At 43.9% G+C, this 18,200-nt stretch overlaps 1 protein-coding gene across 2 annotated transcripts; it reads left to right on the plus strand.

Moving 5' to 3' along the window:
- The first annotated feature begins 5,958 nt into the window (after nucleotides 1–5,958).
- On the plus strand, nucleotides 5,959–16,664 carry ZIC3 (Zic family member 3). Of its 2 annotated transcripts, none has more exons than XM_066356899.1 (3): nucleotides 5,959–7,006; nucleotides 8,117–8,280; nucleotides 16,470–16,664. In XM_066356899.1, the coding sequence occupies exons 1-3, from the start codon at nucleotides 5,959–5,961 to the stop codon at nucleotides 16,608–16,610; spliced, it is 1,353 nt and encodes a 450-aa protein (XP_066212996.1). In that variant the 3' UTR covers nucleotides 16,611–16,664. The 2 variants fall into 2 exon arrangements, with proteins under 2 accessions (XP_066212996.1, XP_066212995.1); XM_066356898.1 differs by lacking the exon at nucleotides 16,470–16,664 and adding an exon at nucleotides 9,095–9,274.
- Nucleotides 16,665–18,200: the final 1,536 nt, after the last annotated feature.

The raw sequence follows: 18,200 nt of genomic DNA on the forward strand, positions 1-18,200 counted from the left end.
AAAAATTGAATTTTACAAAATTCCATTTCCTAACCATACAAAATTCTTTGAGAATTTAAAAGGCTGGTAACAGCAATTTTTAGGTGGTATTCTCATTCTCAGTTTGGAAAAAGAAAGAAGATAATCCCCATAATGCAGTTTCTGCTTTAGGGAGAAAGAAGAAGGAATGGTGGGATGAACCTGAATCAGAGAAATGAAGCTTGACAATAGATGTCTGGAGAGTGCCCCAAACCTAGGCATCAAGGATGAGAGTCATTGACAGAAATGATTATACAGTCAGAGGTGATTTTTGGTGCAGGATCCTGTCTGAAGACAGAAAACTAAATGAGCAAATATCTCAGGATAGTCAAATGTTTCTCTCCATTTATTTTTGGAGCTAAAGTAATTTACATTTTATAAATAATGCAGTATTTAGCAGCTAGAAGGAACCTGGGGTCCTGGGTAAATGTGTGCTTCAAAATGTTAGACAAGCTTTACCCCTCAAATTCATTCTCTTTATCTCACCTCTTCAGGTCTCTGGGGAAGAGCTTGTTAACATAAATCAAAAGCATGATTGCATTTTTCTTCCTCTGCCTGGGTCTCCTTGTGTACTTGCCTGGTCATTCCCCACCCAAAAGGGGTTCTAAACCTAAAAAAAGGGAAGTCCTCCTGCAATGTGAATTTTCCTTCTGGTACCCATAGCCACGGCCAGTACACCTTACAGCCTGAAGGTTAATTATCTATACACCCCCCCCCAGAGAAGTAAAGGTATTCACAGGTAGCAGGACCTGGCAGGCCAAGAGCACAGCTCTCCATGAGCCTTGTACCCAAACTTGGCTGGTTACTGAGTACTGTCTATCTCCTAGAGTTTCACTCCATTTCCTGTATTTCTAAGAATCTCTTCATAATCCCAAACTGGATTCTGGTAGATCTAATTCAATGCCCACAGTTCTTTCTCCAAATTCTTCCCCATTTACCTCAGCCTATGTCTCTGAAGTTTAAATTATATGTATATAATTAAATATAAATTATATGATGTTTAATATAATTTAGAATTTAATATATAATATAAATTATATATAGTGTATATAGATTATATATATACACGTATTATATATGTATACGTATATATATGGCATTGATTGACAAGTACAGTAGGAACATATTGTTCCTGTCTGGTTTGCATTTCATTACATTGGGCAATGATATGTCTTGGACTGCAGAGGACAAAGGCAAAACAGATTTTTTAAAGGGTTGAATAACAATATCTGTTTATTCAATATTGAATTTCAAAGTATTCAGAGCTTAGATTTGCCAAATGATGGGACTGTAGTGAAAACTCTGATGTAGCTGATAAAACCTGGAGCCCAAACGAGTGTTTGACAAGTGTGTCCGAAGATCTCTGAGTTCCACAGTTAGGTAGTTTCCCTCAGTCCTGAAACCAATTAAGAGCTTTATCTTAGCATAAAAATAAAGAGAAATTAAAAATGCATTCCTTTCCCAACTTTCTTCCCTCTTCATTTTATATTGTGATTTGAATTTTTTCTTTTAAAAAAGCTCTGGGACTCAGAAGAGAAGGTGGAGATTTATGTAAATAAAGTGTAGTGTTGGTTCCCTGAGAAAATGCCAATAATGATGAGTTTCAAGAAGCTGTTTTAATGAGAAGCACTTTGTGCCCCCACTAAAAGTGGCAAGGACACCAAATTCGGTGTCTTGGAAAAATTTCTTTTTTGGATTTCAATAATATATCTGGAAGCACTGGCAGAACGGAAATCCACTTGCTGGGTTTAAAGGGCCTTTAAAATGTTGCAAGTGTTAAATTGCAAGTCTTTTTCAAATACAAAACAGAAGAAAAGACCGCAGTTTTCCCTTGGACTTAAAGAAAATACCTATCTCCTAGTTAGGATAATTTATGCCCACCACAAAAAAAAATGTGTTTAGAAACAAATCCTGCCTGATAACACAACGTGCTGTATATGTTTTGTTTTTGTTTTGTAGGAAGCTGGAATGAAGAGAAAAGTGCTGCAGAGTGGGGCTCTGGGTTGTACAGAGAAATCATCCCTTCTGCCCCATCTGGACGTTCTGTTTCCCCCCTGCTTCTCCAAGATGGATCTCAAAATTTAGGCTCAAAAGCGTTGCTCATTTAGCAATAATTAGTTTCTCTAATTTTATTTATTGCTTCAGATTTGGGCATGAAAATAAATCTTTTTCCCATTTACTGTTTGAACTCAGTGTGAGGGAAAAGATCCCATTATATTTCCTATACATACAGACATGAAGATATTTAGACCAGACCACATACAACTGGGGGACGCATAAAAGAGATTTATTGGTTAATTTATGCCACCTAATACACATGTACACCCTAGTAAGCTAAAGCTGCCAGAGAACTTCGATTATAGCGTAAAATAAGAACCATGACCCTTGGGTTCAAGCTGTGCATCCCAGCCCAGCTCAGTGAGCCCTTTCCTCACCTAAGAAAAGAAGAAACTAGAGCTCTCTTCTGCCTTGCCTCAGCCTGTATGCAGGAAAATCTTTTCTGTGCTCTCCTCGTTCCGCCACCACTCTACTTAGACTCAGCAACCGAAAGCCTCCTGTCTCCCAACGTTGTTCCTAGGTTATCCTCCGAAAAGCGAGTTGAGGGGTAGGGGATGCAGGTAATCAGGAAAACCTCACATTACTATTATAATTGCCTCACGGGAGTGGTTTACTAGGAGGCGGATTTGTGTTCACATGCGATAACTTGCTATATCTGGAAATATTTCGCTTTCTACCATGTTTCAACGGTAAGGTTCACTGTCCTCCCAAAAGAAAATCACCTCCACCCAAACCAACCAAAATAGAATTTGAAATGGCCTGCTTCTCTCTCGCTGTTGACAAAACCGCCAGACTCGTCGGGGGGGGGGAGCAATTGGGTTCCCGGGACCCACCGAGAGAGGGCATCCCCTCGGAGTCGCACTCTCTGGCTCTAAGAGCTCTGCCGCCCAGAATTTTTAGCATGGCCAAACCGCCTCAGGTCTGCCCCATTAACAAGCATCTCTCCTCCCCACTTCTCGGTTGATGATCTAATTGAATTATGCCTTTTTTATTCCAGTGACTACAGAGTACGTGCTGGAGGCAATTAATTATAGGAATGTGGCCATATCAAAACGGACACTGGGCACAGGGTTAGGTCAGCGGCGGCAATATCCTCCTGCCCTAAACTCGGGACTCCTCCCAGCAAAGGGGCAGGTTGGGCTCCTTCCGCTGTCCAATTTCCTCAGCCCTTCTCCTGGCTGGCTGCCTTCCCTGATTTCCAACCGCACAAGGCTCCCGGTTTTGGGATACCTGGCGAGGCTCTCCGGGAATCCTTGGACCCTTGGCTCAGCTAGGACTCGACAGCCACCGTCTCCCCGCCCCCGAACTTTGAGAATCACTCTAATCAGGACTAACTCCTTGAGAAAGTCCAAACTTTTTCAAACCAACTAACCGCCCAGAGTTAGGGCTAGTGGGAGGTGAAGAAAGATAAAGGGAAGGATGTATATGAAGGGGAAAGTAAAAAGAAAGGAAAATAAGAAAGACAAACAATAGTCCCTTTTTGTAAACCTGACTCCAGGGAATTCATTTACATGATTTAGGCGTATTTGTTCTATTCTGAATTCCCACCCTCCCCCTGCCCAAAAAAATCCTCTGCTGAGCGACACTTTAACGATTCTTGGAGAGTATTGTCAGTAAACTTAATAATTTTAATTAGCAGTGAACTCACCTTCCAACCTGGGAAGAGAGCTCTAGATGTAGAGGGAGAAATGAGGCGAGGTTGACGGGAGGGGGTGACTACGGTAGATGTGTTACCGGCAGGGTCTTCCTCTAGCAAACCCGCAAAGGAAGGTGAAGTGTTTGCCTGGCCCAGCGGATTGGAGAGCAAGAAGTGAAAGGCTGCTGTTATAAAGCGTTGCTTGAGGCTGTCTCTCTAAGCGTCTCTGAACTTGATCAGATGTTGTTTCCTACAGAGAGATGGCAGCTATGCTGTGAGGCTGCCTGAAGGCGCAGACTTTGGGGCTTGGCCCTGTTAGGGATGTGACAATCATAGCCATCGTTCTCTGAGCCTTTTCTTTCCATTCTCACTCTCTTGAATTCTTTGCAAATGCCTTCCCAGACAAAAAATGAGTGGATTTATAGCCTTGTGTGAACCTGGTCATTATGTCCAGAAAGACAGTAGGGGGGAGTGATCCCACACAGAACCCTGGAAAGTAAATCCTTAAGGGAGAAAAAGTCTCCTGTTGCTCTGGGTAGAAGAAGAGAGCAAAGCCTTGGTTTTTCAGAGTGGGGGGAATTCCACTTCACAGTCTTCATCCCCCTCCCCTTTTGCTTTTGAAAATGTAGAGAATTCGAGGCTTATTAGCTCTGATTTGATAACGGCACGGATCCTGTATGTGTCTTGTGAGTTTATCTGGTGTTTAGTTCGTTGTGTGCATGTTTGGTGTACACTGCCTAAGTGTATTGCGTGCATATTTAGCATTTACCTTTGTGTGTCCGTTTGCTGTGTTATGTGCATGTATTTACTCTGGTGCGTGTCTGTTTATGGTTTAGTGTGTAGTTTGTTGTGTTACTGGGTTGTGCACATACTGTTGTTTAGTGTGATGTATTGGTGTTTATTGTGTTGCGTGCGTGTGTTTACTGCATTTTATGTATTGTGTCTCATGTGTCAGGGCGAGGGGAGCAGGGGCAAGTACAGCTACTACTCACAAACTAAAGACTCAACGCTTGGTTCAGACGGAAGAGATATGGGTTCTAATTGTAATCGTATTTCCTTCTTTGGCTATCAGAGTGCTGGCAGCAGCTCAGAGTACAAACAGTGACCTGGCCAGCGTCAGTCCGGGGTCTATGGACCATCAGAGCCCACAGTAGCTTGTGGGGAGGACGCTACTAGAAGGCTGGGAGCCTGGAACTGCTGCTCTCGCCGGGCATGCGAACCCTGCGGCCTCCGAGGGGGCACATTTTCTGGGTGGTGAGGCGCCACGCCTACGGAGAGAACGATCCTCGGGGGGCAAAGAGTTCTTTTGGCCAAAGCGGGTACAGAATGCGCGAGGGGTGCATACCCACTTAATGACGAAGGAAAGCCGAGGAGAGGCCCAGCTCCGCCCCGACTGTCGCTGGCTAGAGCCTGGCTCCAGTTCTCAGCGCAAGCCGCCCCAAGCTCACTCACGGACGCGGAGCAGCAGCCACCTCACCTGCTAAGCTTCCAGACACCGCCCAATAAGAAGCGGTCGCTCTGCCGCGGCTGCCATGTTCCCCACTCCGCGGGGCAATTCAGTATGGCGGCGGCCAATGGGCAGCAAGGCCGGGGGTCAGGTGACCACAGGCCAGGTGGCTCCCCATTGGAGCGCGCCTCGCGGCCTCTGGCTTGGTTTATGTGAACGGAGTAAGTGATTGATTTGATCAGTTCAAGGTACATTACTCTGGAGGCGAAGAGGCTGGGACTTGGAAGGCGAGCCGAGCGGACGGATCCTGTCTTCTGCCCGCTGCCTGCCCGCGGGCTGCGAGTCGGCTTTGCTATTTAGCGCGGCTCAGCTGGGCGGCCCGTTTGGAGGGAGCCTTCTGGCTCCACCGTTGTGCTGGGGAGGGAAGGGAGGAGAAGAGCCTGAGACAGGATTGGCAAACTCCGCCTTCCACTTGTTATTTTGCTTATTTTTCTTTGTGTGCGCCTGTTAGTTTATTAAACCAGGTTTTGTCCCAGAGTCTCTCTCCTCCCTTCCCCTCTCCTCTTTCTTACCCCCTCCTCCCCACTCCAGCTCTCTCTACTTCCCCTCCTCCCTCTTATCCCTCTGCAGGAGACTTTCACAGCGACAGAAACTTGCAGTCCCTGGTCCTGCCTTGGGGCTCTCCGGCGGTGTCCAACCCCTACCACCCTTCTCTTACTACAGCACTTCGGAACTCTCCTCCTTCGCTCGCACTCTTACTTATTGCAGCCGGATCGCCTGTGCCCAGAACGCCCCACCCATGACGATGCTCCTGGACGGAGGCCCACAGTTCCCAGGGCTGGGAATGGGCAGCTTCGGCGCTCCGCGCCACCACGAGATGCCCAACCGCGAAACGGCGAGCATGGGGCTGAGTCCCTTCGGGGACTCCCCCCACGCGGCCACCGCGGCCTTCAAGCTGAGCCCCGCTGCGGCTCACGATCTATCTTCGGGCCAGAGCTCTGCGTTCACACCACAAGGTTCGGGTTACGCCAATACCTTGGGCCATCACCACCACCACCATCATCACCACCATCACCATACCAGCCAGGTGCCCAGCTATGGCGGTGCTGCCTCTGCCGCCTTCAATTCCACGCGCGACTTTCTGTTCCGCCAGCGCGGCTCGGGGCTCGGCGAGGCTGCGTCGGGGGGTGGGCAGCACGCGCTCTTCGCGAGTTCCACGAGCAGTCTGCACGCTCCAGCTGGCATCCCGGAGCCCCCAAGCTACCTGCTGTTCCCTGGGCTACATGAGCAGAGCTCCGGGCACCCGTCGCCTACAGGGCACGTGGACAACAACCAGGTCCACCTGGGGCTTCGCGGGGAGCTCTTTGGCCGTGCAGACCCATACCGCACGGTGGCCAGCCCGCGCACAGACCCCTACACGGCCGGCGCGCAGTTTCCTAACTACAGTCCCATGAACATGAACATGAGCGTGAACGTGGCGGCCCATCATGGGCCTGGCGCCTTCTTTCGTTATACGCGGCAGCCCATCAAGCAAGAGCTGTCGTGCAAGTGGATCGACGAGGCTCAGCTGAGCCAGCCCAAGAAGAGCTGCGACCGGACCTTTAGCACCATGCACGAGCTGGTGACACATGTTACCATGGAGCATGTGGGAGGCCCGGAGCAGAACAACCACGTCTGCTACTGGGAGGAGTGCCCCCGCGAGGGCAAGTCCTTCAAGGCGAAGTACAAACTGGTCAACCACATTCGAGTGCACACGGGCGAGAAGCCCTTCCCTTGCCCCTTCCCGGGCTGCGGAAAGATCTTTGCCCGCTCCGAGAACCTGAAGATCCACAAGAGGACCCACACAGGTAAGGGGGAAGGAAGGCGGGAAGGGAATTCTCTGCGGTACAGTGGCCAGGAGCGGATATTCAGCGTGAAGCAGAATGATGAAGGCCAAAGAGAGGGGCGGTGCCTCTCCAGGGCCTTTCGGAAGGAAATGCGGTCAGCGTCCCTCCATCTCTCACCTTACCCGGCCCACGGAGCTTCGCCCCACTTCTAACTTCCCGGGCAGAAGGCATTGCGGTCTCACGAACTAATTGGAACCTTCTCAAGCTCAGGAACAAACTGGAGCCAACACATTTTGTCTCCTTTTCTGGGTTTCTATGAAGTTGCGAGTGAATTGCTTAATAGTGATTTAGCTTTCCACACACATTCGGGAAAGGCAACCATAGAAATGCTAATGAAAGCTAACTTTCGGTTACTTCCGCTTTTTTTTTTTTTTTACCCCCTTTTACTCGTGATTGGCACATCTCCTAATTAAATGACTGACATTTTTGTTAAACTATTTTTATTTGGAGTTCCAGGTTCAATTCAGTCCTTAGGTAGGAAATTTAAAGTAGAAAAGGCATCACAGTTTCTTGCCTTGCTCAGAACATCTTTTAAACTCTGCAGCCCCTGGACTTCCAGTTTTCTTTTTGAACGTTAAGTACGAAAAGACAAGTTTTTTTAACACTGGGTTTAGCAAAATCTCTGCATTTGAAAGAGGCAAATTAACAGGTACAAAGGAGAAACAGACCGAAATTGTCCCATCCCCGGTCCATTATGCCGCCTGGGATTGGTTACATCGCCTAAGTAGTGGCAGAACGTGGCCGAGCTTTGGGAGCCCTGGGCTGGGTGGAGTGGAACCACAATTTATGTCAAATTTTGGAGAAGTCCGGGGTTTTCCCCACTAGCGCGAGAACAAAGGGACCAGCAAGTTCTGGCCCAGCCCGGCCCCACCTCCGCCCACCACTCCCCAAACCAGTAAGCTCAACCAGGGTTCCCCATTTGTCTCCAGGGAAAAGAGATTCAACAGTCTCCCTGCAGTTGGCGCTCCCTCTCCTGCAAGATCACCAGGCGCTGGGTCTCCCGCTGCTTGGCTCTAGGAAGCTCCGGGCCCTGATCATATTTCCCCGCCTTTGCGTTTTTGCCTTTTGCAGGTGAGAAACCTTTCAAATGTGAATTCGAAGGCTGTGACAGGCGCTTTGCCAACAGCAGCGATCGGAAGAAGCACATGCATGTGCACACTTCAGACAAGCCCTACATCTGCAAAGTGTGCGACAAGTCCTACACGCACCCGAGCTCCCTGCGCAAGCACATGAAGGTAATTACATCTTTATTAACGGTCGGCGGTCTATATACACTCGGTCCGATAGCGGGCCGCGGAACGGAAGCGGCGGCGCTGCCAGCCCTGTATCCTCCACGTTAAGTCCGATTTGCTACAGCGGTGACACCTTGAACCCATTTTGGGAACCCGGAGGGGGGCAAGGGAGAGCATTCAGGGGAGGAGAAGGGAGCGAGAGTGTAAGGAACAATCGGTTATTTACCAGGAAGTTCTAACTGAACTCGCTGGGGCTTGAGGTTGCAGGGGCCACCTCTTCCCAACTCGGCCCGCAATGGGAAATAAGAGTGCCCGCGCTGAAACCAGGAGTGAGTGTTTTTTTCACTCCGTGGCTTCCTCTAAAACAATAAGTCCAGAAGCGGGTCTGATTCCCACTCATTTGTTTGAGACCTCTTAGCGCCCAAGGCGCCTGTGGCACCTTTCTCTGTACCTCTTTCCCAAGCTAAACCGGGCTTGGTGAAATTTGGGCCCGGAGTATTTTATAGGGCCCCAAAGACTAAGTGCTTATCTCACTCCATCGCGGACAAAGAAGTTTTGAAGGGGCATGAATAAAACAATGCTTTATTCCTTTCCTATATGCCAATATTAGTTCTGAAACTATCCACATGGGAACATCTCCGTGTTTTATATAAATCGGTAATACTGAAATCGAAAACAAACAACATCAGCAACGTTTCTGTTTTAAGTGGGTCACTGGGCGGTCTTGGTCTTAGAGTGCTTGAATTCTGCTCTTGTTTTTGCTTGCACAATGCCAGTTGGAATTATATTCATTATAATATATACATGTTAATTTTAGGTTCATGAATCTCAAGGGTCAGATTCCTCCCCTGCTGCCAGTTCAGGCTATGAATCTTCCACTCCACCCGCTATAGCTTCTGCAGACAGTAAAGATACCACTAAAACCCCTTCTGCAGTTCAAACTAGCACCAGCCACAACCCTGGACTTCCTCCCAATTTTAACGAATGGTACGTCTGAGGACAAACACAAACCTTGTTAACCATAGAATGGATCAAAAGCAATTAAAAAAGAAAACAGACCAATGGAAATGAAGTTTTAAGGCAAGACTCGTCATATATAGGGCTCTATCTTGTTAATTGTAATTATCCAGGAAGGTTTCTGGGTAAGATCCAAAAGTAGCCGCGCCCTTTTCTCAGGATTAGGAAATACATACGTCTTGGCATTTGAAGGATTTTGTTTTAAAATATTTTTACTACTTTTTCCTCCCCTTTCTCTTGCTCTCTGCAAACTCCATCCCTAAATTCCTCAGTTCATTTTAACGCCTGTCCCTGTTTCTTGAGAGAAAGGCTTGGTGGTTGTGATTTTAAACTGATGGAAATTCTTCGCCTTAGTGGTGACTGTTTAAACTCTCACAGTCTTAAAGCGTGCCAAAGTCCTGTTATGTCTTGAACTTTTCCTCCTGTGAATGTATTTTTGTCTAATGGGGTGAAAACTGTTGTTCAGTATTTTGTTCAGGCTGAGGATGTGATGTTACTCTACATAGATTGTGACATTTAGTATACAGTAGCCTTTTGTAATAACTTTTTTTTGTAAATACATATCCATTGATGCCATATTTATCATTGTAATTTAATTATTGCTACAAGTGCCGGGAACTGAACAATATTTATGGGTAAATGTTTTCTAACAAGTTCTGTACAGCTTTTGATTATAACTGCTTTAGCATTAAATTTTATTGTTTTGAAAGAACAAAATTTACAATTTTTGAACCACTGCCGCCTTTCTCTTGTTTTGTAACTGCCTTCTACAAGGAAGAGATGAGAACAAATGAATCTTGTTTGTTAGTATTTATAACTCACTCAGATCCCTTTTTTAATTGTTAAAATTATTTTTCTACTTTGGTACAGATTCCTTACAGTGTCAGTTTCCATCTGGGAAAACTCACCTTTCTTTATCTCATGCTCAGATGGTTCTTTATCTGCAAGTTTAAATGTGTTTCTTCCAGATTTTTGGCATGCAAATCAAATATTACTTATCAATTCAGTTAGTGACCATGACATCTCAATCTTGTACTTCAAAGCCTGAGAAGCTGAGTTTAATCATCCCTGCCCTACATTTATAAACATAAAGTAACCTAATGAGTTTTACGTCCCTTAGTTTTTTTTATTACCTTACATAAAAATGAACATTGCGGCAGGATGCATGTCTGTCTATTTTGTCAAGAGATCACCCATATGCCTATACGTGTTTGTATCTATGACTTATCTGCCTATCAAATCTATCTAGCTATCTTTATATTTTCAAAAGTAAGTGTATGTCTGAAACAGTGGTGGTGAGTAAGGCTATTGGAGCCATGCTTAATTATGGTTAAAGTGCTTCTTAAAAAACCATAGTCCATTTATGATTCTGGAAGGCAAAGTCTGATTTGTTTTGCTGTATATAGTTCAATTCACAGTTTTCACAATTACTTATAAAACTTTTATAGTGTGTAATAACTGCAGCGGTTCTGAAATTATATTATGGAAAGAAAAACATTTGCAAAATATGTATTTTTAAAGTTAATGATTTGTAGGCAAAGATGTTAAGAGCATTGTTTCCATTAAAATCAATAACAAAAAATTGTTTGCTTTGTGATAAAATATTAACAATATTTCATCTTCAGCAAAACAAATCATTTGGACAAACAGTTCTTTTACCGATGTTATATGGAAAAGAAACTACTTACTATTTGGGGGGCTTGGAGTGGGTAGAGTATTAAGAGATTTTGTTCTAGTAAATTAGGGTGCTGTTTCATATTGAAAGTCTGATCTTGCATGAATAGCCAGCTTACAAATCAGTAAATACAACAGTGGGGAGATAAGTAATTGTAAAAAATTTAGAAATATAATGAATAGGTTTGAGTACCTCTTTCTCTTGAAGGGGAAATGCTCTAGGTTATTTTTGTTGTTTTTTTTCCTCTTTTTTGTGGTAGTCAATTTGATATTATACATAATTATTTTGAATTCTAGAATTTTTGTTTATTGTTATTTTTTATGAAATAAAATCTTGGCACATCTTATTTATGTTATAACATTTTTGTATTTGGTGCCTGAATTTTTAAATGTTTAAATAAATCAACATTAAATTGAAATGCACGAGCACTGATGATTTAAATAAATTTTGATTCTCTGGATGCAGAAGAAGCAGTCTCTTTTAAGTTATCTACTGATATTTGTCAATAGACAATTTAATTATTGATAGTTTCTAACTGCAAATTGCTTTGGATAACTTTTTTTTTTTATTTGTGAAGAATGGGTTTGTTTTGTACTTTCTTCCACCAATAGACAAGACAAGGGCATGAATGATATGAACAGAGATTGGGATGACTTCACAAGTGATGAGCAGGTAATATGGTCAGTTTACCATACCACTCCTATCCTAGACATTCCAGTCTTGACCTTGACATTGAGGATGATGGACCTAATTCCTTTCTCAGGATTTTCCTTCACTTCAAACCAAAGAGTGTTTTAAATGCTCAGCAAATTTTCAGAAAGTGTATAGCCATAAGATTGGCTGTAAATGCATTCAAACTGAAATCTAAATAATGCTTGTCTTCTGAAATATTCCAAGAACTTAAACAGTTTGCTGTTTGTTTTTTCATGAATTTCTTCTCCACTCCACCCCAACTTGAATCTAACCTGAAATAGTAGTAGAATTGTGGATTGGATGCAAGATTCTCTCAGAAAATTGCTTCTCCTCTCCCATTATATATATTAATATCTCCTTAGCAGGCATAAAGAAGAGTTTCATCTTTGCTGAGTAGGCTTGAAATTATTCTACCAAAAGCTTTACAGTAAAGCATCGTGTACTACAAGAGGAAAATACCAATTAACTATGCTGATAACCAACATTAAGATAATATAAAAGTTTTCCCCTCCACACAATTTCCTCTAATTTGGGCAGAGCATTATAGTTGTCAGTCTGTATCTTCTGCCCTTGTCATTTTCTGTAAAGAAAAACTTATTTTAGTAGAAAACTTTTCATAGATAGTCTCCCTAAAATCTGACTCTGTGAGTGCACATTTATATTCTTGAATTTTCAGAAAATGTCTTAAAAGAATAAGCAACAGACAAAATCTTGCAACCCTAAAAATGGATCACCTGAAAACCATGAATGTCAGCTGGGCTCTATGTGATCTACCTCTAATTTTATTCTTGCTCCCGGTAAGAACTTTATTAAAAATCCATCTTCCAAAATTGGTGGTTTAACTTAAGATTTCCACAGTTGGGTTGAGGAAGGGGGAGGTGTATATTTACATGCAGTCAGTAGTTTGGCCTTCATCTGGTTTGGAAGGTTAAAGACCAGGATTCAGGCTAAGCAGGACAAGTCAGTCTTAGCTACTTTGAAAGTGCCAGCGAGGGTAGCCTGTGCTCACAAAGCCTCCCAGGAAAGTTGTGTTCAGAACTACTTTGCCCCTCCCCCATCTCGCTGCCTGCTTGTCTCCTCCTCTGGCTCCAAACAAACTAAAAAAGTCTAAGGTCTCCTTCCACTTAAGTTTCTCAAAGATTCACTACTGAGCGTGCTCATCACCTGAAGAGAAATTCTCTGCTTGGCAGCTAGTCTGGTTTTCTCACGGGTTCTCTGACTGTAGACTAGGGTCAAGTTTCTAGTAGACATTTACCCCGCAATGAGACCAGGCTTTCTGGAAGTCAGGATTCCTGCTCTGCTTTCCTTAGACCCAGGTTCCCTGTACACACCAAGTTTTTCTAATCTCCAGCCCAGGGGAGTGGACCTCATTTCCTAAGGTCAATTCTTCTCTAGTCTCAGCCCGCTGACCCTTTGACCTCCAACCTACAGGACCCTTGACGGCTGAGGATGTTTCGCGCCCCAACGCCTCCCGACCTCATTAGGCCGGCGGGGCTGTAAAGCAGAAATCAGCTGATACCTAATCCGGACCTGAGGTCAATATGAGCCCAAATAATGGTGGACTCTGAAGACCACGGCACAGGGCTGGGCATAAACTTTGTATTTATATTCATTTTCTTAAGGCGGGGGGGGGGTGTAAGAGAGCGAGGGAGGGAGGTACTCCTACACCCAAAAACTTCCTAGTTCTCGGAGCTTTTACATTAGCGTCCCCTCCCCTGGCCCTCTGGTCTGTGCGCAGTGCTACAGATTGGAAGGGGTGGCAAGCACCGGGGCCTGGTTGGCGGCCAGCACGAAGGGCTGCCACGGAGCGAGGAAAAGACTTTGAAGTAGGCTTTTAGCGCACACGTGTGAGAGCCAGGCCAGGGCCTGAGCGGAGGAAACCCGCTAGGAGGAAAGAGGAGGCTTGGCTGGCCCTGCTTTCAGTTGCTCCGACCTTTTGAAGCCTCCACCGTGGACTCGCGGTCCCCTCCCAACCCCCGCGACCTCACAGCGCTCAGGCGTACACTCCGAAGCCGTCGAGTCAGATTTTGCTGCGAGGTGGTGGTAGTTGGGGGGCGGGGGAGTCAGTTAAAAGCGGCTTTGCAGCACCTCGGCCTCCGCTGAGCCAGAAAAGAAGAGAGGCATGTCGAAAATGTCGAAAAGGGGGGGGGGGTTGGGGGCAGCTCGATGCGTGAACATGGCGGCGAATGCGAACCACCCGGGGAGCGCAGCAAAGCTCACTGCAGGCTGGGGCACTATAGTGTGGTTTAAACTCCCTCTTAGTTCCCAGCTCTGAGCACATCACAGGACAATGTAAGTCGTGGCAGCCGAATGCAAATTTGCTTAAAAACAATAACAGAAACGGAAGCAGTGAAGTTCTTACAGGGCATTCTAGGAATGAGAAGTTGGCGAGCCTTCTGGGGATTGGAGTGTCCAGGGAAGACTTGGACGTGAAACTCTCCAGAGGCTGCTCAACCTTCCCATCCTGTCTTGAAACATTATCCCCCCACTCTGCTCTACCTCCGGCCATTATGGGTGAGGAATGTCATTTTGAGTTATCTTGCATGGGTTAGGATTCCACAGCACCTTTCAGTTCCTAAAAATACCAGTGAGGGGACAGACTCTGTTCTCTTCTAGAACAATGGCAAGACCCTTGAAAGGAGCATGTAGACACTATTTTCAAATGAAATACCCCAGCTTATGACCAATACGTGTCATTTTGAGTTCGAACCTAACATATTTCCCAAAACCCATTTTCTGCATATCTCATTTAAACGTAGGCATATGGAAAATGGCACTGTCCATGCTCTTGTGTGTGCTTTAACAGATGATGGTTTTACAGAAAATAGGCATCAAGCCTGAAATTTTCATTCAGCTTTTGCTTGACTGTCTTAATGTATGTGAAAGAACCCCTGGTAACTCTGGGATCTTGAGATCATGTCTTCACCACAGAAAAATGCAATAGATCCACTAAAATATGAGATTAAAAATTGTAATTATTGGCCCTGGCCGGTTGGCTCAGTGGTAGAGCATCGACCTGGCATGCAGGAGTCCTGGGTTCGGTTCCGGCCAAGGCACACAGGAGAAGCGCCCAACTGCTTCTCCACCTCTCCCCCTCTCCTTCCTCTCTGTCTCCCTTTTCCCCTCCCGCAGTGGCCTCTGCCTCAGGCGCTAGAATAGCTTTGGTTGCAACAGAGCGATGCCCCAGATGGGCAGAGCATAGCCCCCTGGTGGGCATGCCCGGTGGATCCCGGTCGGCGCATGCGGGAGTCTGTCTGACTGCCTTCCCGTTTCCAACTTTAGAAAAATACAAAAAAAAATTGTAATTATTATTAACCCCAGGCTCCTTTGAAAATAAGTGGTATTAATTCTTACAAGTTGGGTGTTCATGAAGGCCAGTAGTTACCTTCTCAGGGCTATCCACTGTCAAACATCTGAGACCAGAAGGTGTGGGCCAGTTCCTGTAGGCCACTTTGGGGAGGGCCTCAAGTGAGAGGGCAGGTCATTAGCAAAGCTGGCCAAGATCTAGGGGAAATCTGGAAAACAGTACTTTTACCTGCAGAGAACAATTGATAGGGTTGGCTGTCCTCCTTTTCAGTGCACAAAGAGCACAGCTTTGGAGCAAGAATTTGTGATATGCATTTAAGTTGCACTGCTCTGATGGAAACACTTGGTCAATAAGCATGCTCTGTAGTATTTTCTGCCTTTTTCTTATGTATGATTTCCTCAAGTCAAAGGGGCTACAACCAGTTTGGAAACTTGTTTTGAAATTGCCAACAAACATCTTTCTCTATTTTTTTTCCCTTTGGGTGAAGTTTCCTTCCTTCCAGCCATACCTCTACCACCTCACTGGACTATAGTATTGATATAATTGATATAAAAGGATGTAGATGGTGCTTGCTGCATACTTTATTTTTCTATGCTGTAGTGTGAACCCTGAAGTTCCAGAATTTTCCTGGTTAAAGCTCTTGGTACCAAATATGTAGAAAGTGAAAAGTTCATTCACTTTAAAAAGATTTAGCTAAAAGTTAGGCAGTTTGTCTTTTTAAGAACTACAGAGCCCAGATTGTCTCTAAAGTTGACTTTCAAATCAAACTAATGATACACTGGTGAACTGTCTTCCCTGGATACCTGTGACATTCTTTGGGTCATTTGATATGCTAAAAGTCTGGTTGACTTTTATAGGAGTTAGATGAATGGAATTTCTGAAAAATTGGATGAATGACAAATTGGTATAACTCATATTTGTTTGAATGATGACTCCAAATGACACTGCTTTTCCCACTGAGTTTTGGATTCTATGATAACTATTGAAGTTTACAGCTTGAAAAATACTTAGTTTGCAGAAAGCATTTACCTGAGGGAGCCTTCAGAGTATTTGAACTAATAGTAATTTAACATAAGAGCAAAAAACTTGTTTGAGTAAGATTAGAGAAACTCCTTTTTTTTTAATCTGTTAAAACTAAAGAAAAAACATATATATTAAATTATCTACCAAAGCAAACAATTTTATATTTGTGATGGCAGTTCAACTTTATTACAAATCTAACGAATAGAGAAAAATGTGAGCTTTACAGCCTTCACCAGATGGCAAATTTATTATGTTTGATCTTTAATAGGATGTATATGTTATCTAATGTGTTTTATTAAAACACAACCTATGTAAAGATTATTTGAGCATCAAGTATTAAAAATAATAGATTCCATCATGATTTATTATAAAGTAGCATTTAAAACAACATATCCAGTAACATTTTATGCATTTTTTCTACGAGTAAATGTAGCCTGTTTTGAACTATCTGCAGTTCACTTTTTGTTTTTTTGCCAGTGTTGTCCTGCTTGGTATCTGGGACAGTCTCTAATTCCTGATGAAGAACTTGATACTGACGTTGATGTGCAGCAGCCAGCCCTCCATAAGACTACTTGTACTAAATGCAGGGTTAATGTCGAACCTGCTTGCAAGAAATGATTTACTGATGAGGTTTCAAAGAAAACCACATCAATTTGATTGTGTTACCTTGAATTGATCACTTGAAGGGGTAGTAGCTCCTTCCCTAGGTATAAAAATGCTATTTTCTTCTTTTGATGTACCACATTTCATTCTGTTTTGAGCAATTTGTGAAATGAAAAGGCAAACGAGCCTCCCCCTGTTATAAATTGGAGGATAGAGGGGAAAACTAAGCTAATTCATTAGCCAGTATGTATTATCTCATGCATTGTGTTGACCCTGTTGAAAATCTCTTTCAAATATCTGCATTCCACATGGAGAAGTCAAGTGTTTAAAACAAGAAATATGAATGCTTGTTTTATGAATTTCATATATTTGTGTTCAAAAAGGAATACCTAGGATCCTTACAACTGTTGTTTGACCTAAATAAAGCTATTTAAATTATTTTTGTGATTGTTTTATTGCAGTAAAAACTATAGACCCTAAATAACCTTGATTGACATGTTGAATTAGGACAATTTAGAAACTTATCTATTCACATTTCTCATGATATAACTGAGCAATAAATTTAGAGACAGAGAAAAAAAAAACACTGAACAAATCTCAACCGTTTTTGAGCTCTCAGTATTTTCCTGAAGGGACTCAGCCAGGTGCTGGGGAGGTCAGATGAAGAATTCAGAGCCAGCAATTGATTAGGGTGATTAAAAAGAAGAACTGAAGAAAGGAGTTTGGAGAGGAAAAAGAAAACATTTGAACACCACTATTTGGGTGAGAAAGAGAGGAAAAGACAAGCTGAAGATAACCAAAGTGGTACATGGGGCAGGCAACTTGCAATCATTGATTAGAACACTCATAGAAATGTGGAATTTAGGTGCTATTAAAATACAAGTTGTCAGTAATTAAATGTAATGTTAGAAAAGATCAAAACAGTTCAAATAAATTCTTGGAACTCTAGATACTTGATTTCTCATTTTAAATTTAACATCTATAATCTAATCTAGTCTGCAAGTAGTCAAAATTCTATCATTTGACATGATTATGCCATGATGAGATATTTTTATTGGTTCTTCAGATCCAGTTTTTTAATTTTAATTTGAGAGGAGGGGAGAGATAGAAACATCCATGTGTTCCTGTATGTGCTCTGATGAGCCTGCAAACTACTCCAGAACAATGCTCTAACCAACAGCTATCCAGCCAATGCTAGACCCAGTGTTGTTAAAATTTCTGCTGAGTAGATGGATGATACTGTAATATTTTTTTTAGGTGAGAGGAGGGGAGATAGTGAGACGGACTCCCACATGCCCCCTGACTCCACCGGTAACCCTGTCTGGGGCAGATGTTTGAGTACCGAGTTATTTTTAGTGACTGGGCCTGGGGCTTATGCAGACCTGTTAACAGAGCTATCCTCAACCTTAGCTCCTCAGCCTGGAGCCACGCTCAAACTAACTGATCCTCTGGCTGGAAAAGGGGAAGAGAAGGGGGAGAAGCAGATGGTTGCTTTTCCTGTGTGCCCTGACCTGGGATTGAACCAGTTATGTACATACACCCATCCAATGCTCCTATCCACTGAGCCACCTGTCAGGGCTGATATTGTAATTTTTAAGTAAAAGG

Source organism: Saccopteryx leptura, chromosome X (genome assembly GCF_036850995.1).
Source record: "Saccopteryx leptura isolate mSacLep1 chromosome X, mSacLep1_pri_phased_curated, whole genome shotgun sequence".
Classification (NCBI taxonomy): Eukaryota; Metazoa; Chordata; class Mammalia; order Chiroptera; family Emballonuridae; genus Saccopteryx; species Saccopteryx leptura.